The following is a 17,602-nucleotide window of genomic DNA, read 5'->3' as shown; positions in this document are numbered from 1 at the left end:
GCAGTGATAGGAGTCTTGGTTCAGCAGGCAGAGCTCCAGCCTGCACTTTCTGTACACTCAAAAAAGCTCTCCCATCTGCCCTGAGTCTCTTACTGGGAGGCTTACGCATCTAGCCTCCCAATCCGGAAGTAACTGGTGATAACATCATTGCCAGTTACGTCCAGTGGTATTTCCAAGAGGTGGGCCATGCAAACTGGTACATCAGGGAACAAATGTTGAGAAATGCTGTGTGGTGGAAATTGAAGGCCCAGAACAGTATTGTGACTATTAGTGACTCTAAGCTTTCTCATGCATGCATATCTATGGTATGTCACAGGTTTTACCATTGTATTGTAAAATCCATGTAGCCTCTGTGTATAACCATTGTCTTGTTACAAGATTGAAAAAGAAGATTTTTAACTATGTTTAAGGTGTTTAACTAAAGATGCTTAGGAACAGTCTTTGGCCTTGTCTATTGTTTAACCATGTGTGTGAATCTAGCTGTACTAACCATATTAGTAGTTAAAAGATACATTATGTTTGAGGCACAAACAGGGATCTGGAGATCATTCCTGAACAATGGCTGATTTTAGAGGTGGAGAGTTGAGGTCAGTCTGCATATGTCAACATTATATAACTAAATTTTGATAGAGTAATACACATGCTTAGTTTTAAATAACATGAAGATGGCCAAATATGGTAATAGATAAGCTTATTTTATAAATATTGTAATGGATACATGTAACAGGTATAAATGCCTTAGGCAGCATTGTTAGGGTTGCAGTTCTTCATAGCTGGCCTGTGTTAGGTATGTTGGATTGCACCAGAGCAATTGTTCTTTGAAATAAATCTCTAGAGCTGCCTCTGTTTCAGTGTGCAATTTCTCTAGGTTCAGAACCTTGGAAGGGAGTAGTTAATTCCTCCTACAGCTGGAATAAAGGGTGACAATTCCAGAAAAATGAACTAATAGAAGCACCTTTTGAAAATTCTGGAACTTGTCTGTCAGTATCGGAGTTTCTCCAGTGTTAGGGTTCAACAAATACCGAACAACATTAAGAAATACAAAATTCAGTTTTATTACTCTCCAGTATATTGTCTTGAGGTACAAAAATGGCAAGATATTCCCCACAGTTAGTCTGTCCAATCCACTCCCTGCCTCCTCTCAGGTGAAACTGGAAGAATTCTTTGAAATCATTGGAATTCTTCACTCAATCCAAATAGGATCCTCCTATTATCAAAAAACCACTAAATTCTTGCTGTCAAAGAGACACCATGATGAGCAGAAAAGCAACTTCTGTAGGGTTTTCCCTATAGACAAGGTTAAAGGGCAGAGTTAGGCAGGTTCTCTCTTGTTCAGTCAGTGTGCTCTCGAGTACTACATTTCCAGTAGTATCAGCTCACCATGTTGCATCAACTGTCCTATGACCATGCTGATGTTTAACACTAACTGTGGAGACTGTTCTTTAGGCTCTCTAATTTGGCTTTTACTTTGGCAACAAAGTCCTCAGAAGCACTTGAGAGTGGAAGCCGTGGGGGACCCATTGGTATCCCTGAAATCAAAGTCATGACTGCTTTGATCTGTGGAACGCCAAAGCCTAGCCAAAACACAAAACCAAACAAGTTATTCAAACAAATCAAAGATCTAATCAAGATACCTCCCCAGCCCCACCACTATGACCCATAGTTCGTTATGTAAATTTTAGGATTACAACTGAGCTGCCTTTTTGCTTAAAAGAAGGTTTATTTGCTTTCCAAATAAATCTGGTATTGACCCTTAGAGTTCTGGCCAATCTGAAACCCAGAAATTTTTGTTACAGGGCACTTTGAGAAACAGGGCACATACACCATCATTACCATTAATAATAATAATAATAATAATAATAATAATAATAATAATAATATAGTATTTTGAGTGTTCATGTACATTTTCTTGCAGTCCTTACAATAGCCCTGTAAAGCAAGTCAGTATTATCCTCTTATTTCCAGGGGAGAAGTGAGAATGCAATCTTTTACAAAAGATAATGGCATGTAATCTCTCTAAATGCAGAGAGATTAAATACAAAATCCTTTCTTAATATACTGAAATAGTTTGTACATCTTCTGAACCATCAAGACACTATCTCCCCATTAATCATGTTGGTAAATAACTAGTATGTGCATACAGGTAGAGCCTATTTATCCGCGTTAGTTCCGTTCCGTGACTCGGCACAATTAACAAAAAACGCGTTGTGCTGAGTTCATAGATTTAAGTCCATAGAGCAAATAGGCTGCAGCCTCACACTTCTGGTTGGAAGGAAACTAAGGCAGCTGTTCTCAATTCCCTCCCCTCCGTACTCAACCCTCCTGTTGCCAGCTGTCCTGTTTCTTTCACAGTTGGAGTGGTGCTTGGGAAGCCTCTGTGTCCCAGGCTGCTTCCCAACAGCGCTGCAGGTTCTTCTGCTCCTCCCCTTCACTGCTGCTGCTCCTGCAACCCTCCCAACCACCATCAAGGAAACTCCTGTGCCCCGGAGCATTCTGGGGACTTGTAGTCCAGCTCTCTGCTCACCATCACCTGTCTCTCCAAGGCTTCCCAACAGCCTGCATCATGGGGGGGGGGGAATTCAGCAAATACTCCCTGGGTTTTTTAAAGCAATCCCCTCTCCTGCCCCTCCTGCCTCCCCCTCCTCAGCCCTCCCCGTTGCCAGCTGTCCCGCCTCTTTCACAGGTGGGATGCTGAGCTTTTCAGAGTCCAGCCCTATGTGTTTATACTCAGAAGTAAGCCCCATTCTAGTCAATGGGGCATACTCCCAGGAAAGTGTGGAGAGGATTGGGCTGCAAATTGCATGGTTTGCTTGGCGGGAAGGCACCATGGGGGGGGGGAATTTGGCAAACACTCCCTGGGTTCTTTAAAGCAATCCTATCTTCTCTTTTAAAGCAATCCCCTCTGTTGCTATGGCACCTGTCCCTGTATGTGAGTGTGTGAGAGAGAGACCTCCACATGTTCTGGCTACAGAGGTTCTTGCCCCCCCTTCCCCTCTTCAGCCTCTTTGCTGGCTCAGGGGCTCCAGGAGTGTTACTGTCCCTTTGCAAGGGGAACCTCTTCCAGGGCTCCAGGGCTATTCCCTGCCTGGGCAAGGTGGAGCCTTTTTGCAGTGTTTTAGGCTGCTTGGAAAAGGAGCGAGGCAAAGGTGTGAGTGACATTCAGTATCCCACCCCATTTTCGTGGAGACAAATCTGAAGATTAAAAAATCTGTGGATAAATAGGCTGCACCTGTAGTATGTAATTTCTTGAATAGCTGCAGCAATTGTTATTATAATCTTACATTAAACATTAAAGAGGAAATGCTTTTGGGGAAAAAAGTATCATAGTTCAACAGAAATCAGAACAATAGAAGAAAAACCATATCTGGTGGAAATGTTAGGATGAATTCATGGAAGACAAATAAGGGAGGGGAAGAAAGAAGAAATGACTGAATGGACTGGCTTTCAGAGCATGATTTAGCAGGGGACATCTTAGGTGACTGAAAGCTGGAAACTTGTGTAGAATTCAGAAGCATTCAATCCATGTGAATATTTATTCATATGGACCGTGTAAGAGGGGCATAAAAAATAGAATCTACTGCTGGACTTACCTTGTGCAATTACAAAGCTGAGGAATTCTTGAATACAGAACTAGAAGAGACAAGGTAAGATTAACTTCTCATATTTGAGTCTATGGTTTCAATCCAAAGGGAGCAGCTGGAGACATGAGATCCAAGGCCCCAAAAGAGTTGAAATCCTACCAATCAGCTTTTTGCAGTGAAGTAAGGCATTGGGGGGGGGGGTGGAGAGAGAGAGAGAGAACTGAATCCAGCTCTCACTGGTATAGCTAGAGGGGGGGGCTGCGCACTAAGTTTTGTAGGGAGCATCCCTGCAGCATGCAAGTGGTTCCTCCCCCGCCTTGGGAGCCATTCGCCTCCATTTCCCTCCCCCCCCATGGCTCCAAAGCAGAGGAGAGGAGCCGCTGGCACACTGCCATGAGGCTAAACAGAGGCAAATGGCTTCCAAGGGGAAGGGGAGGAGCCGCTTCCTGCAAAACATAGTGCACCATTCTCCCCAGCTACGCCAGTGCCAGTTCTTCTCCAGCAACTAATTAGAGTCCCCCCACCAAGCATGCAGCTCAAGCAGCTAGACTGCAGAGGTGAATCATGCACTCATGTGCATGTGTGTAATTCTTACCCAGTAAGTGATAATGCACAGAGTGCCATTTCCATGTTCCTTAGCTGAATCAGGTGTATGTGTGTACACAGACACAACTGCTAGTTAGAATGTGCAACAGCTACTTCAAAACATACAGTTAAAAAGGGGATGTTTTGTTTTCCGTTATAAACAACTTTAGATGGAAACATCATACCTGATATTTTTGCGCTGTGAAGTGATCTCCATTAGCAAAAGCTTTCAGCATTAAGTTATTCACCTTGCCCAAGTAATTATATGTACTGCAAGAACACGGATAACAAAACAATTACACCAAAGAAAGCAAAAGCAGATTCAACAAGAAAGAAATGCCAGCACCATCATTAGAACAGAACAATTCTGATCATCCCAATACAGGAATTGTACATGGTACTGCATGGATGTTGCCCTACATACGCTCACATCCCAGGATCAGAGACAGTAAAAGCAATGCACTGTATAAGAATCTTGTTTTGTGTAGAAGATATGGCACTTACCATTTTCATTCAAACATTCTCATCCACACACAGAGAAAGAGACTGACCTTCCAATTGCCCCAGTTGCTCCCATTATCAGTGCACTCAGGAGTTGCTAGTTAGTGGAAAACAGAAAGGTGCATTTTATTTCCTTGTTGTTTGAAGAAAATTAAGACAGCTTATTGCTGAACTATTTCTACCCTTATTGGATGGTAACCACTGAAGAAGAAAAACGAGGGTGGGGGGAAGCCATGGTGACTCATGGCATCCAGCTGTGCATTTTCCAAGGTCCTCTGTATGTCAAAAATGATGGTAGTGATAAGTCAGCCACTTTTCTCCATTCACCTCCACCACTGCAGCCATCTACTCCTTCTCCATCATTTTTAGTCTAAAGATGCTCAAGACTCTCCAAGGTAGCAGAACCTCCCTTCCTCCCTGTGCTGTCTAGATTGTTCTTCCATTCTGGATTTTCAGCCTCCACCTCTTCCTTCATGTGGAATATGCTTCTAGGATTGGAATTTGCCTTCTCAGTGTTCAGCCAAGGAAGGAGATTTATAACATTTAAAGGGTTGACCAGACTTAGTGCCATTTACCACTTTGGGGGGGGGGGGGAGAGTAAATTAAAGGAGTTGCAGGAAGAGGCAAGGAGGCTGTGGCACACCAAACAGCCCTTTCAAAGCCTGAATGGTTGACTTCAGAACTGGTGAGCTATGTGAGTTCCCCACTGCCACCCCAAAAGCCCAAGATTCTCAGCCATTATCCTATCTGGCCAGTCTCTTTCTGCCTATGAATCTTTCTTTCAAAATGGAATGCAAGGCAGTTATGTCGGCAGTCTCCTGTTCAGGCAGTGACCAGACCCAGACCTGCTCAGCATGGTGGCTATATCATGCACCCTCAGACCATGCCCCAAGATTCCCCTGGTACAGAGTTTCATCTGTGGGGTCCAGCACAAAAGGCACAGATCAATGACACCATCCCTGGTGGTCCCATCACAATGACATTACTTCTATCTTACCTCATCCACACCATATAGCAACACAAACTGGCCATTGTTCCTCACACACCGTCCAAAGTCCAAGAGGTCTGTGTCACTGAATTTCACTCCCTGAAAGGTGGGAATATGCTCCTTCATCCCATCGAACAGCTCTTCAGCACAAACTGCAACGAGGGAGAGAATCTTACAAGTCACATCAAAGTCAAATACCACCACATTTAATATTTATCTCCTTCAGTGATGGCAGTGCAGGTTACAGCAGTACAATATAGGCTGAGATTCTATCCCATGGTGTACTATAGATAGCAGGGGTGGCCAAACCTTGGCTTGTGAGCCACATGCAGCTCTTTGACATATAATGTGTGGCTCTTGGAAATATGTTGGCTGAGCTCCTTTTTGCATCATAATATAAAAAGAAATAAATTTTTTTTCCAAGCTTTATAATTATTTACCAGGTACAAACTGAGAGTCCATTGGATTCAAATGTTCATGGTGAGTAAATATACTTCAAAATTTAAATGTTTCTTGTATATTATGGCTCTCATACATCTCTTGTGGCCCTCAAACTTCTGAAATTTATTGAATATGGCTTGTACATTGAGCAAATTTGGCCACAAATAGTGTCTAAGTACAGGGACAAAGAATGGAGAAGAATAACCACAAAGTTTACTTTACTCATAGAAGGCAACAGAAATGAAATTCTTTGATAGGAGAATCAACTATAAAGTACCTTACACTCTTAAGTGGATGGACAGTGATTCTCTTGTTCCAGAAAAGCAACTGTAGGAATGTTAGTTGGGAGGTAAAGAATTCTCAGCCCTCCATCAAAACTACAGTCTTTAGACTACTTTGGTGAAAGCCAAGCCAGTTGAAATGATTTAGAATCAATATAAGTTGTAACATAGGCAGTTCAGAGCAAGAATGTCTCAGTCATTATTAGCAGAGGTAGACACATGAACACTGGGACCTTCTGCTAATAAGCCACCAATTGTAACATTCCAATGAATGCACAGGTGTTCTTTTCACTAATAGAATCAGCCACTACCATCAAACCTAGGCATGATGCCACTAGTACAAGCATTACTGAATCTTTTTTAAAACCCCTGCCACTTAGAGATGTGAATCCATTCTGCCCACCACCATCCTGTGAAGTGCAGTCTTATGTCACAGCAATCCTTGCAAGTGCAATCCCATGCATGTTTCCTTGGAAGGAAGCCCCATTTCATGTGGCTGTAATGATCAGGTAAAGCTGCTGTGGCCCATCTTGCAGGACGGGGAAAACACAATGCACACAGTCCATGTACCTGACCTTCTGACACACCCCTGGGTACCTTCTAAGGTGACTGTGGCAGATATGATATCTTGACTGACAGTTGCAGGATTGCTGTGATTAGGAAAGACCAAGAAAAAGGAATGCCTTTTCATACCGTCCTTCCCATCTGAAATGAGCCCAATTACCAAGGAGGGGCCTAGGAGCAGAATAGGAAGTCTCGTCTCACCCTCAGTATAAAAGCTGGTTGCTAAAGAAGCAGCAGGAGATCTAACTGACCTGGCCAAGCTCTACACCTATTCAAGACTTTGTAGTGTTTGCCATTAGTGATGGAGAACTCCTCTCTGCTCTTGTCCAATTGAAACAGGATGTTAAACTTTCAAAAATAAAAACCATTTATTAAAAAGAAAAAAGGGTAGAAAGAAAAATCAGGCAATGCTCAAATATTCAAGAGCAGGCACTAGAAGACTCAGTTTTCCATAGAGGCATATGAAATCAAATCTTAATGCAACTTACCTAAAGTTGTCCCTAATTAGATGTATGTTGTTAGATTTTTCCAGCACTTGCTGAGCTGACTGTAACTGCTGTCACACTGCTCTGGATCTTGCAGACTAGGGAACTGCATCTATCTCCATCCAACTCTCCCCTTTTATGGGTTCAGGGAATTGAGATCCTGCCTTTTCCGTTGGCTACTTCAATGGCTGGAAACCTCTAGACAGCTCTTTGGACCTTCCTTGTGTTTTCTGCCTGGTCCATTGTTCTAACAGAGACATGCTAGTATGGCCAATACATACCAAGGCTAAGCCTTTCTTATGAATGTGCGGGTTACAGAGGCCATAATGGCAAGCTGTACTAGTTAACTAAGGCATAATAGCACCATTTTATATACACAATAGATAGGATCTCCTAGTAAGGTGAAGGGCTTCTGTTCATCACCAAGGCTTACTAGGAAGGAAACATGCATAGAATTGCAGCTTTGGTCATGCTACCAGGGCATGGCCTGATGCCACATGATGCAACAGCCTTGCTAAAACTGTGCAAGCCTGGGTCTGGACATGCCTAGAGGGGAGATATCCTGAGACCCCACATTGCAGCCTCAGGCTCTATGGAAGAAAAGCAGGATACAAACATAAACTCACAGAACACACCATTTTGAGTCAAACATTTCTCTTTGATGTAATCAGGAAGATCTGATGAATAAAACTTACTTTTTATACCAGTCAGACGAGGGATGTGGTAATAATAGAATGGGACGCCAGGAGCTTCTGAGGCAACTTCTTTCAAGAAAGCAACTAGTGCACCTGAAAAGAAACAAGACCAAGAAAGCTGTTGGAAATCTGGGCACGTCTGATGGATACATGACACATATAATGCAGTCCTATGTGACATGTAAGCACAAGCTCAAGTCCAGCCTGTACCACCTGTTTTTTTAACCCCAGCAGAAGCCAACCACTCTTGGATGCCGAGAACCCCTAGTATTCAATTTGACCCTTGACTGTGCTATCTGGGTTGCCAATTACACAGGCCAACACACTTTTTGCTTCCTTAAATGTTACACCAATTCCTGGGTATATTTGGGATTCCAAAAATGGCATCCGTTTTGCCCTATCATGTCTAGTTTTGGAGACACGGCATAGCCTCTTTAGTGAATGGTTCAAGCAGCTTCCTCATGAGGAAGCCTACACCATGGCTTCCTCATGAGGAAGCTGCTTGAACCATTCACTAATGAGGCTATACTATATCTCTAAAACTAGACATGATAGGGCAAAACGGATGCCATTTTTGGTGAAGGGGATCACTTCAGGAAGCACATGGCGGTGAACAGCCAGGGGATGATTTGCATTCTGACCCCACCAGCCCACCAACTGCACCATCCTGCTGCTGCCCCAAGCTATACTCCCTCTAAGCCAACAATTTTTAACCGTTTTCATCTCATCACCCACTGACAAGGCACTAAAATTGTCAAGGTTTTTGACAATTGACAAGGCACACCATACTGCGGGGGGGGGAGGGGGGTTACATTTCCCATTGGCTCTACTAATAAATGATCTTCCCCCAAATTCCTGTGGCACAGCTGTAGACCACTTGTGGCAGACCAATGTGCCATGGCACAGTGGTTGAAAATGGCTGCTCTAAGCAGTCCATGCTGGTGCATCTTCTGCACGGCATTACAACGGCACTGTGATGCCACCCCTGGATGCTCAGCAATGACATTACGTGTCATTGCCAACATTCCAGGTTACCAAGCTCCATGCTGTGCAGAGCTTGGCTCAGAGGTGTGTGACACCCTGCACTGGCCCAATCCTCCACAAGGAAAGCAGAGCAGTCTTCCTCCTTTTCCTCCTTCACTGCCAGAGAACAAGCAAAAAGAAAATCACAATGGAAGGATTGGAAGAGGAGGAGATAGGGAGCCACTATGATTCTGTACCTGATGGCAGTCCTAGAACGAGAACAATCAGGAACAGGATTGTAGCAGCACCCACCAGTCTCACCCTCCTCCTTGTTTCAAAACAAGCTGGGTGGGAAGGGACTTTCTGTTCTGCTCCCAAGCTCCTCCCACTCCTCTTGTCTGAGAAATGCAGCAGGGCAAAGGAAGAGGCAGTGGGGAGGGTGTGTGTGCATGCACATGGGCTAATGTGCATACAAAAAAGGGAAAAGGGAGACCAAAAATGTTGGTGCTGCTTCCATTTGGGCTGAACCTGATAGAGGACCTGTCACCTGCATGCTAGAAATCTTACTAGCGAGCCATGCCATAGCTCACTAGACACAGTCCAAATGTTTTCCACATCTTCACAGCCATAAACGCCAGAAGATTGCCTTTGCTTTTTCAGATGAAAGTTGTATTTTCCAGGAAACCAACGGCGTTTTCCAGGAAACCCAACGTCACATGCTGTGGTTTCTCTACACACATACATACAACCCTACCTACAAGCATTTTAAGGAGCTCAGTAGATATGCAGAGGAACTGCCCACACTTATTGAGGCTTTACAGGTACGCATCTCCACAGTGCTGTAAAGTCATTTATGTATGTCTATTCAGAAGTAAGTCCCATTGTAGTCAGTGGGACTTACTCCCAGGTAAGTGTGGATAGTATTGCAGTCTGAATTCTACATACTGTCCTGAAGTCTGCCTGAAGAGTAGATTGCAAGACTTAAAGCACAGAGAGAGAGAGGACTTGGCCTTATACTGAACCAGACCATTGGTCCATGTAGGTTAGTATTGTCAGCATGGACTGGCAGTGGCTTTCCAGGGTTTCAGGCAGGAATTCTTCCCTGTCTGACCTGGGGATGCCAGGGATTGAACCACAGACCTTTTGCACACAAAGCATATGCTCTACCACTCATGGTCCTTTCTGTAAGCAACTTGGTAGGATTCAGTGACTTACTCACCTTTGGTCACTTGTTTGAAGAAGGAGGGGGCAATGACAGCTATGCCATCTGCTCCGGTTTCGGCTGCATGCTTAGCCTGGAAAGGAAGGAATGGGAGAAATCAGAGACACCTTTTTGTACTGCTTTAGAAAACCACCGCCATCACCACCATGGTCCTAGGGACCTAAAAATAAATGACATGGCAATACATTGCTCTGAAACAGATGCTCCTGGTTTTGAATCCCCACTGTCATCTCATAAGCTTACACAATCTTATTCAGACCAATGGTTGCTTTGTTTCCTTTATTTTTAGGCACCAACATGTGTAGCTCACCACACTGTTCTGAATTATGAGGCAATGCCCAGTGCTGTGCATTATGCAAGAATCTCCAACCACCCTACTAGCAGTAAGCCATCAGAGCCAACTTATATATGTGCATATCTCTAGAGAAGGTGTGCATGGCACCATTACCCCCACCCTCAGATGCTATTGAAGAGTTGTCTCCTTTTACACCAATGCAATTGCAGGGTAGAGAAAAGCAGCTTCAAGGAACATTAAAACATACCCACCAGTCCCTTTGATTCTGGCAAGCTCAATGCTCCCACATGAATGATGACATGATCCAGTCTGTGAAAAAAAGGGGGGAGGGAGAATTATTTTTATGCTTTTGATAGGGGCAGGGTGGAGGGAGGGGTTCACAATAATAGCACATTGGTGTATATGTTGTTGTGCATTAGAAGCTAATTCAGAGGACATTGTCCAAGTGGTGCCCATTGTACAAGAAATGACTAGGTGGGTGAACTTGAAGAGTCGCTCTCTCTCAGCCTAACCTACCTCACAGGGTTATTGTGAGAATAAAATGGGTTTGGAAGAACCGTGTATGCTGCCCTGAGCTCATTGGGTCGAAGGATGCAAAAGGAATGCAATAAAAAAAACCTGAAAGCAAATTTATGCAGCAGATTTTTTTTGAGAGAAAAGTAGAACATGTAATGGCACACAGAGCAAAACTACTGCAAAATATTTAGTCCACATTTCAAAATTTCTGGGGGAAGGAGAAAAGATCTCATTTTCCATTCTTATTTCTACAGCAGTGGTTCCCAAAATCCTCCATGGAAGGAGGGAACCACTTCTTTGTGGGGGTGAGGCTACAGCAGCAACATGATCCCCAGGATCGCACCACTTCTGGGACAGAAGGGGAGGTTCTACCCACCAGAAGGTCTGGCAGGCTTCCAGGGGTGCGGGGAGCCCCATGGAGCCCTCCATAGGTCTCCCCAAGCCTCCGATTTACTAAAAAGTGATCGAAAACCACTTTCAGTTTATGATCATGAAACTGGAAGTGGTTTCTGATCTCTATTTTTAGTAAATCAGAGGCTTGGAGATCTCTCCACAGGGCTGCCCACATCCATACAAGCCAGCCAGACCTGTTGGTGAGTAAATTCCCCCTTCTGTCCCAGCAGCAGCGTGATCCTGGGGATCCTTTTCCCCTCTCTGCCCTTTAAAGAGGCAAAGGCCAGCACTTCTAAGGCTGATGGGTCATGACCCACCAGTTTGGGAATGACTTTTCTACAGGGTTTGTTATTCAGTGGAAAATGCAGAAGTTGAGTTTGTGCCATCCTACCTCACTTGTCAGTGTCTGCAGAACCTTGCTCAAGAGACACCCAGAATAGCGCAGTTCCCTTGCCTAGGAGGACTTTTCTACAGGGTTTGTTATTCAGTGGAAAATGCAGAAGTTGAGTTTGTGCCATCCTACCTCACTTGCTGAGAAGTCATTCATACTTGCAAACTTTGCATTTAGAATACTTGATCCAGTCACAACTGCTGTGCAGGTCAGATTTCTAGTCTCCAATATGAGAAGATGGATCCCCGAGGTCTCTTTTTTCTCTGGACCTGGATTCTTAGACTGCCATAATCCCATTTTAGGAGAACAATGTTCACCCTTTCCCCATATTCTAACCTTGTTTCTAGCCTGTGAGAGCTAGTTTAGGCAAAACAAGACAGTTCCCATAAATGATCACTTTCTGTTCTCCTCTCATTGGGCAATGAGAAATTCAACTGCTGACTAAGGCAGACAGTAATGTACTGTAACTTCAGAACACCAATGTTGAAAAAAACCATTTCCTTCTCCCCAGTCTTTAAAAGGAAGGAAACATTATGACTGAGTTCACCAAAAACTGCAGTTGCTTAGGTAGGCAATAATTTTCACAAACACGGCAATCTTTCCCCAGAGTTACTCACTTATCCTTCCCCTTTGTTATCCACTCCTCTGCCAGCTGCTTCCTCTCCTGAATGCTCAAGGACAGGCCTTCTCCTGTCGTCCCATTTACTGTAACAAAAATGTCATGTTTGAAATGGACAGAAAAAAGGGACAAATTTTGGTAAAAGGGTGAAATATTTTGGTGGACCAACTACTTGACTAGCAGCCCAATCCTAATTAGGACTCATCTGCCCTTTATGATAGTGGAACACAGTTCTGGTATTGTAAATGATCATATGCTGGCATGCACAGTGCACCACCACCAGTCATTCAGGGTCCACTTTCAAAAATGAAGTTGGGGGGGAACGGGTAGGTTGGGGTGGCTAGTGGTGGGTGGAATAGGGCAGAGAGGCATGGGTGAGTTTCCGGGCAGGGAGGAGAGGGAGGGGCAGATATCAGTGGCACCGAATTCTAACCCTGTTCTCTGTTCCCTTCTCTCTCCCTTATTCTCCTCCAACTTGCACCAGCAAAAGAGTTGGCAAAGATCTGAGAAGACCCATTGGGGCAATGGAGGCATGCTCTTGGGTAAGGAAATTATTATTTAACCAGCTTAAGTGTTCATTGTAGACACACCGAGTGGCTCAGGTCACAGTCTGCAGTCACTTTCCCCATGCCCTGAACAGAATATAAGCCCACCTTATCCCATTTAATATCAGATAACCAAGAGGCCCAATCAGATGGTGTGGTGCAAGCTGAAGCACATGCTTACAAAAGGCAAAGTTCTCAGTCACCTTAAAGGTTGGTTTATTGCTTAGACTTTCATAGGTAGACACCCAAGTTCAGAAACAAGGCGGCTCCATCCTGCAGGAACCCGATGCTTCAGTAAATCAGCTTGCTTTTTAAGACGTGATAGACCCACTATAGACCATCCCAATCCAGATGTAGGGTAAACATAGACAGTCACTAACCAAATGGTTACTGACCACATTTTACATGAAACATTTTGACATATTGGATGCATATGTCATCCTAGTTGACCACACTGGGATTCTTACACACTTCCAAACAGTCTTAAGGCTTTGCAGTATACACAACAGCAAATTGTCTCTTGGAAAAGTACAATTATACGCCATGACTTACCAAATATACTCCTCACACCTTGCTCATTTATCAGGTAATCCACATACTGGCCAATCACAGAGAAGTTGATTTCTCTAAAAGAAAAGAAATGAAAGGTATGGGAAGTTACTGCTTAAGGAACTTCTTACAAGTGATATCGTATACTGTACATGAAATGTACACAGGATTCCTGTTCACAGGAATCGTTTGCGCAGGAGATGTAGGCAGATGGATTAGACTTGTAGGTTAGTGGCAACTCGGTCATGTTCTGCTTTGGGTAAGGGAGGAAAAATTGGGTCAAAATTCCAACATTTCTTTCCCCTGTCAAATCCTCTTCAAAATCAATTTTGTTCATGAGACAGCAGTTAATCTGTGGCTGAACTACTCACCCACAACCTAAAGAAAGCCTAAGAGTAAACAACAGCATTGTTGCTCACATCCATCCCTTGTGGCCCTAGCCTCTCCCCTTCCATCCCATCTTATGTCATCTTTTCCAGTGTTGAAATGTAGGCTATAGGTTTCTCAGGGCAGGAAACATTTTTTTTTGGTCTGTGTTACTCGGTAAAGTGCAATATGCACCGATAATGCTCTAACAATATGAAAAAGAACCATTTTCTACAGTGGATGGGGAAGAACTGGAAGCAAGAAAGGCTTCCTTTCTCTTTAGTCCAAATATGCCAAAGCAAAGTGCTTCATTTCCCATAATTCAATAACAAAAGATACTCCAAGCTTGGAAAAATGGCCACAACATGTAACTTCCCAAAAGAACTTCTTCCAGGTGTTCAGGCAAGAAAAATGTACAAATGCTATACATCTTCTCCCACTCCTGAAATTTTTAGGATACCAACAGTTAAAACAGGTATGTATGGGCAGGAAGTCAGTAAAAAAAGCTGAGGTCTAGTAACTTATAGATTTGTTTGCAAGGAAGAATACTTATTTCAATAAGAACATCCTTGGGCATTTTGTCACCCCTTCTTTTTTTCAGACAAAAGCTCCTCCTGGAAGCCATTCTTGCACAGAAAAACACATGCCTGCCTACATGCTGTGTGGAAGGTCATAATCAGCTGCGGAACTATAATATTCTGAATTGTGGTCTGCACTTCAGCCAGCCAACACTCATTCCCCAAAGAAGTGTGTGCATGCATGTCTTGCATGCGCATGCAAAACAAGACTCATTCAATATCTAAATGAAAAGCAGCCCTCCGTGAACATTCTGCACATGGGTCTTCAAGAAACACCACATGTGACCTGACTGCTAAAGCAAAATTGCCAAAGCAAGACAGACCAAAAGAACAATGGATTATCATTAGGAGTTGCAGGGTCAGATAATGAGGATTCCCTTTCCTTTGTTCTGCAAGCACTCAATCTTCGAGATAAGCTATAATAGGCTTCTAAGATTGATTTCCTCCCTCCCCACGTACGCTAGATCAAGGCAGCTATCCTATGAATAAAGCAGAAAATAATTAAAAGAAATTGTGCAACAAGAAATTTAATTATGCTTTGACCTTAAGATCTTGTCCTCACCCCCCCCCCCCCAATCTGATGCAAAGATTTCTGACCTGGTAGGAAGGACGTTTTTGGCTTACTCCACCAGTCTCTACAAAACCTATTGGAACTAGGCAGGCACATTATCCTTAGCTGTAGACAAGGCAGAATTTTTTTGAAAGATGGTCCAGTAACAGGCATCATGTGTGTTGTGTGGTCACCTAGGCCACTTCTGTTTCCATTCACCATTTTTTTCTTACACCTCAAACACTTGTGAGCCAAAAGAAGGGAGACTATCTAGGCTCTGTCTCATAAGTGTCTTTCATTCTACTTTCAGTACTATTGTCCAATTTCAGACCCCATTACTGTTCTTCTCTTGCACTTCCATCTCAGAGATTTACATAACCACAGATGGGGAAAAAGGACCTCAGGGCAAGTCATTGTTGCAACATGATTTCTGGCTCCAAGATTACATGCAGTTCATATGGAGGTCATAATTGTCTGCATCTCTCATTTGTTGCTGACTGAAGAAGTTAATCTGTCAAGGTAGACAATCTTTGCTTACAGAGGCAGCATAAGACTCTGTTCCGTTCTGGAGGGCAATGTGATGTTGATTCCAGGACAAAATTTTGTGTCTGAACAACAACATTGTCAGGGGCAGAAACAGCAGATACTGGTTGCTTTCCTGCTTTCACCTTTTGATCTTAGCACTTCAGTTATGCAAGATTCCAAGATAAGAACATAAGAACATAAGATCCAGCAGCAGGCCAATTCCTGGGCTGAAATATATGTATATAACAGAGGGGCCCACCTTATTCATTTACTCCAGGGGTAAGCCGACTTCAGTGAGTTTTTCCCCCCAGCCCCACTTACCAGCATCCTCATGGGCCACTTACAGATTTTAGATTGACAAAACACAAGCACAGGATCTCCCAAGTCATAGCTTACCTGTGTTTAGTGGCCCTGAATTCCATGTAGGTCAGCATTCTTGCCAAGAACCCCAGCAACCAGTGTGATCTGCCCACCCATGATATATTCCAGACAAGAATCAGTTCCCCTCTGTTGTGCTTCCACTTTATTTATTGTGATAGATCAACAACATACACCATGGGGTTTTATTCTTTTAAAATTGTATGCCACTTTGGTAGTATTTGAGGAAAAGCAACATATACATCTGGTAAAGAAATAATCACATGGACCCAGGAGATTAGTTTCTGTCTCTTAGAAGAGGTTCCTCCACATCTTATAGGGGAACTTCTCCAAAAAATGACTTCGTGTGTTTAAGATATTTATATCTCACATTTTCCTTCACCATTGGGAGGCACTAAGGCAGTTTACAACAGAATTAAAAACAAAAATGCAACAACTATGATACTTTCAGAACATCAAAAAATCCCATGCACACCTGAGGGATTCCAAGGGTCTTTTCCTCATTTGAACAACAGATCACAAGGGCATATCACCCCATAGTTTGGAAAGTGGTTTGCCATTCCTCTTGGCCAAGGAAATATTTACCCATCTGGAGTCATTGGAGTGATGGTGGCAGCCACAAGGCCCTGCAGTTTCTTTTGGGGTGCCATGGCAAAGTTGGCATTCTTGCCAAGAACCCCAGCAACCAGTGTGATCTGCCCACCCATGATATATTCCAGACAAGAATCAGTTCCCCTCTGTTGTGCTTCCACTTTATTTATTGTGATAGATCAACAACATACACCATGGGGTTTTATTCTTTTAAAATTGTATGCCACTTTGGTAGTATTTGAGGAAAAGCAACATATACATCTGGTAAAGAAATAATCACATGGACCCAGGAGATTAGTTTCTGTCTCTTAGAAGAGGTTCCTCCACATCTTATAGGGGAACTTCTCCAAAAAATGACTTCGTGTGTTTAAGATATTTATATCTCACATTTTCCTTCACCATTGGGAGGCACTAAGGCAGTTTACAACAGAATTAAAAACAAAAATGCAACAACTATGATACTTTCAGAACATCAAAAAATCCCATGCACACCTGAGGGATTCCAAGGGTCTTTTTCTCATTTGAACAACAGATCACAAGGGCATATCACCCCATAGTTTGGAAAGTGGTTTGCCATTCCTCTTGGCCAAGGAAATATTTACCCATCTGGAGTCATTGGAGTGATGGTGGCAGCCACAAGGCCCTGCAGTTTCTTTTGGGGTGCCATGGCAAAGTTGGAATGAAGTCCGAGAAAGAGAAGAGGTCTGCCTGGAACAGAGAAATAAGCAGGCTTTGAGCAAGATCTGTCTTTGAGCAAGACATCTGCAAGAGGGATCTGAAGGCCTTAGGGATGGACCTCAACAAGTGGGAAACCCTGGCCTCTGAGCGGCCCGCTTGGAGGCAGGCTGTGCAGCATGGCCTTTCCCAGTTTGAAGAGACACTTTGCCAACAGTCTGAGGCTAAGAGGCAAAGAAGGAAGGCCCATAGCCAGGGAGACAGACCAGGGACAGACTGCACTTGCTCCCGGTGTGGAAGGGATTGTCACTCCCGGATTGGCCTT

The 17,602-nt window shown here is 43.6% G+C and overlaps 1 protein-coding gene across 3 annotated transcripts; it reads right to left on the bottom strand.

Annotated features, from left to right (window-relative positions):
* Window positions 1-1,055: 1,055 nt before the first annotated feature.
* On the bottom strand, window positions 1,056-16,669 carry NPL (N-acetylneuraminate pyruvate lyase). 3 transcript variants are annotated; one of them, XM_066625710.1, is made up of 11 exons: window positions 16,597-16,669; window positions 13,618-13,691; window positions 12,519-12,606; window positions 10,853-10,910; window positions 10,304-10,379; window positions 8,122-8,214; window positions 5,665-5,807; window positions 4,718-4,764; window positions 4,352-4,436; window positions 3,591-3,630; window positions 1,056-1,574 (listed from the first exon to the last, which is right to left on the bottom strand). In XM_066625710.1, exons 1-11 carry the CDS (start codon window positions 16,659-16,661, stop codon window positions 1,423-1,425), a joined length of 921 nt encoding a protein of 306 aa, XP_066481807.1. In that variant the 5' UTR covers window positions 16,662-16,669; the 3' UTR covers window positions 1,056-1,422. The 3 variants fall into 3 exon arrangements, 2 of the variants coding, with proteins under 2 accessions (XP_066481807.1, XP_066481808.1); XM_066625711.1 differs by lacking the exon at window positions 16,597-16,669 and adding an exon at window positions 16,487-16,590; XR_010794379.1 differs by having other exon boundaries at window positions 1,516-1,574; window positions 3,591-3,747.
* Between the last annotated feature and the right edge of the window lie 933 nt (window positions 16,670-17,602).

This window comes from Tiliqua scincoides, chromosome 4 (assembly GCF_035046505.1).
Source record: "Tiliqua scincoides isolate rTilSci1 chromosome 4, rTilSci1.hap2, whole genome shotgun sequence".
NCBI classification, from domain to species: Eukaryota; Metazoa; Chordata; class Lepidosauria; order Squamata; family Scincidae; genus Tiliqua; species Tiliqua scincoides.
The sequence above is the reverse complement of the archived record's forward strand: the minus strand, read 5'-3'. Positions and strand labels throughout refer to the sequence as shown.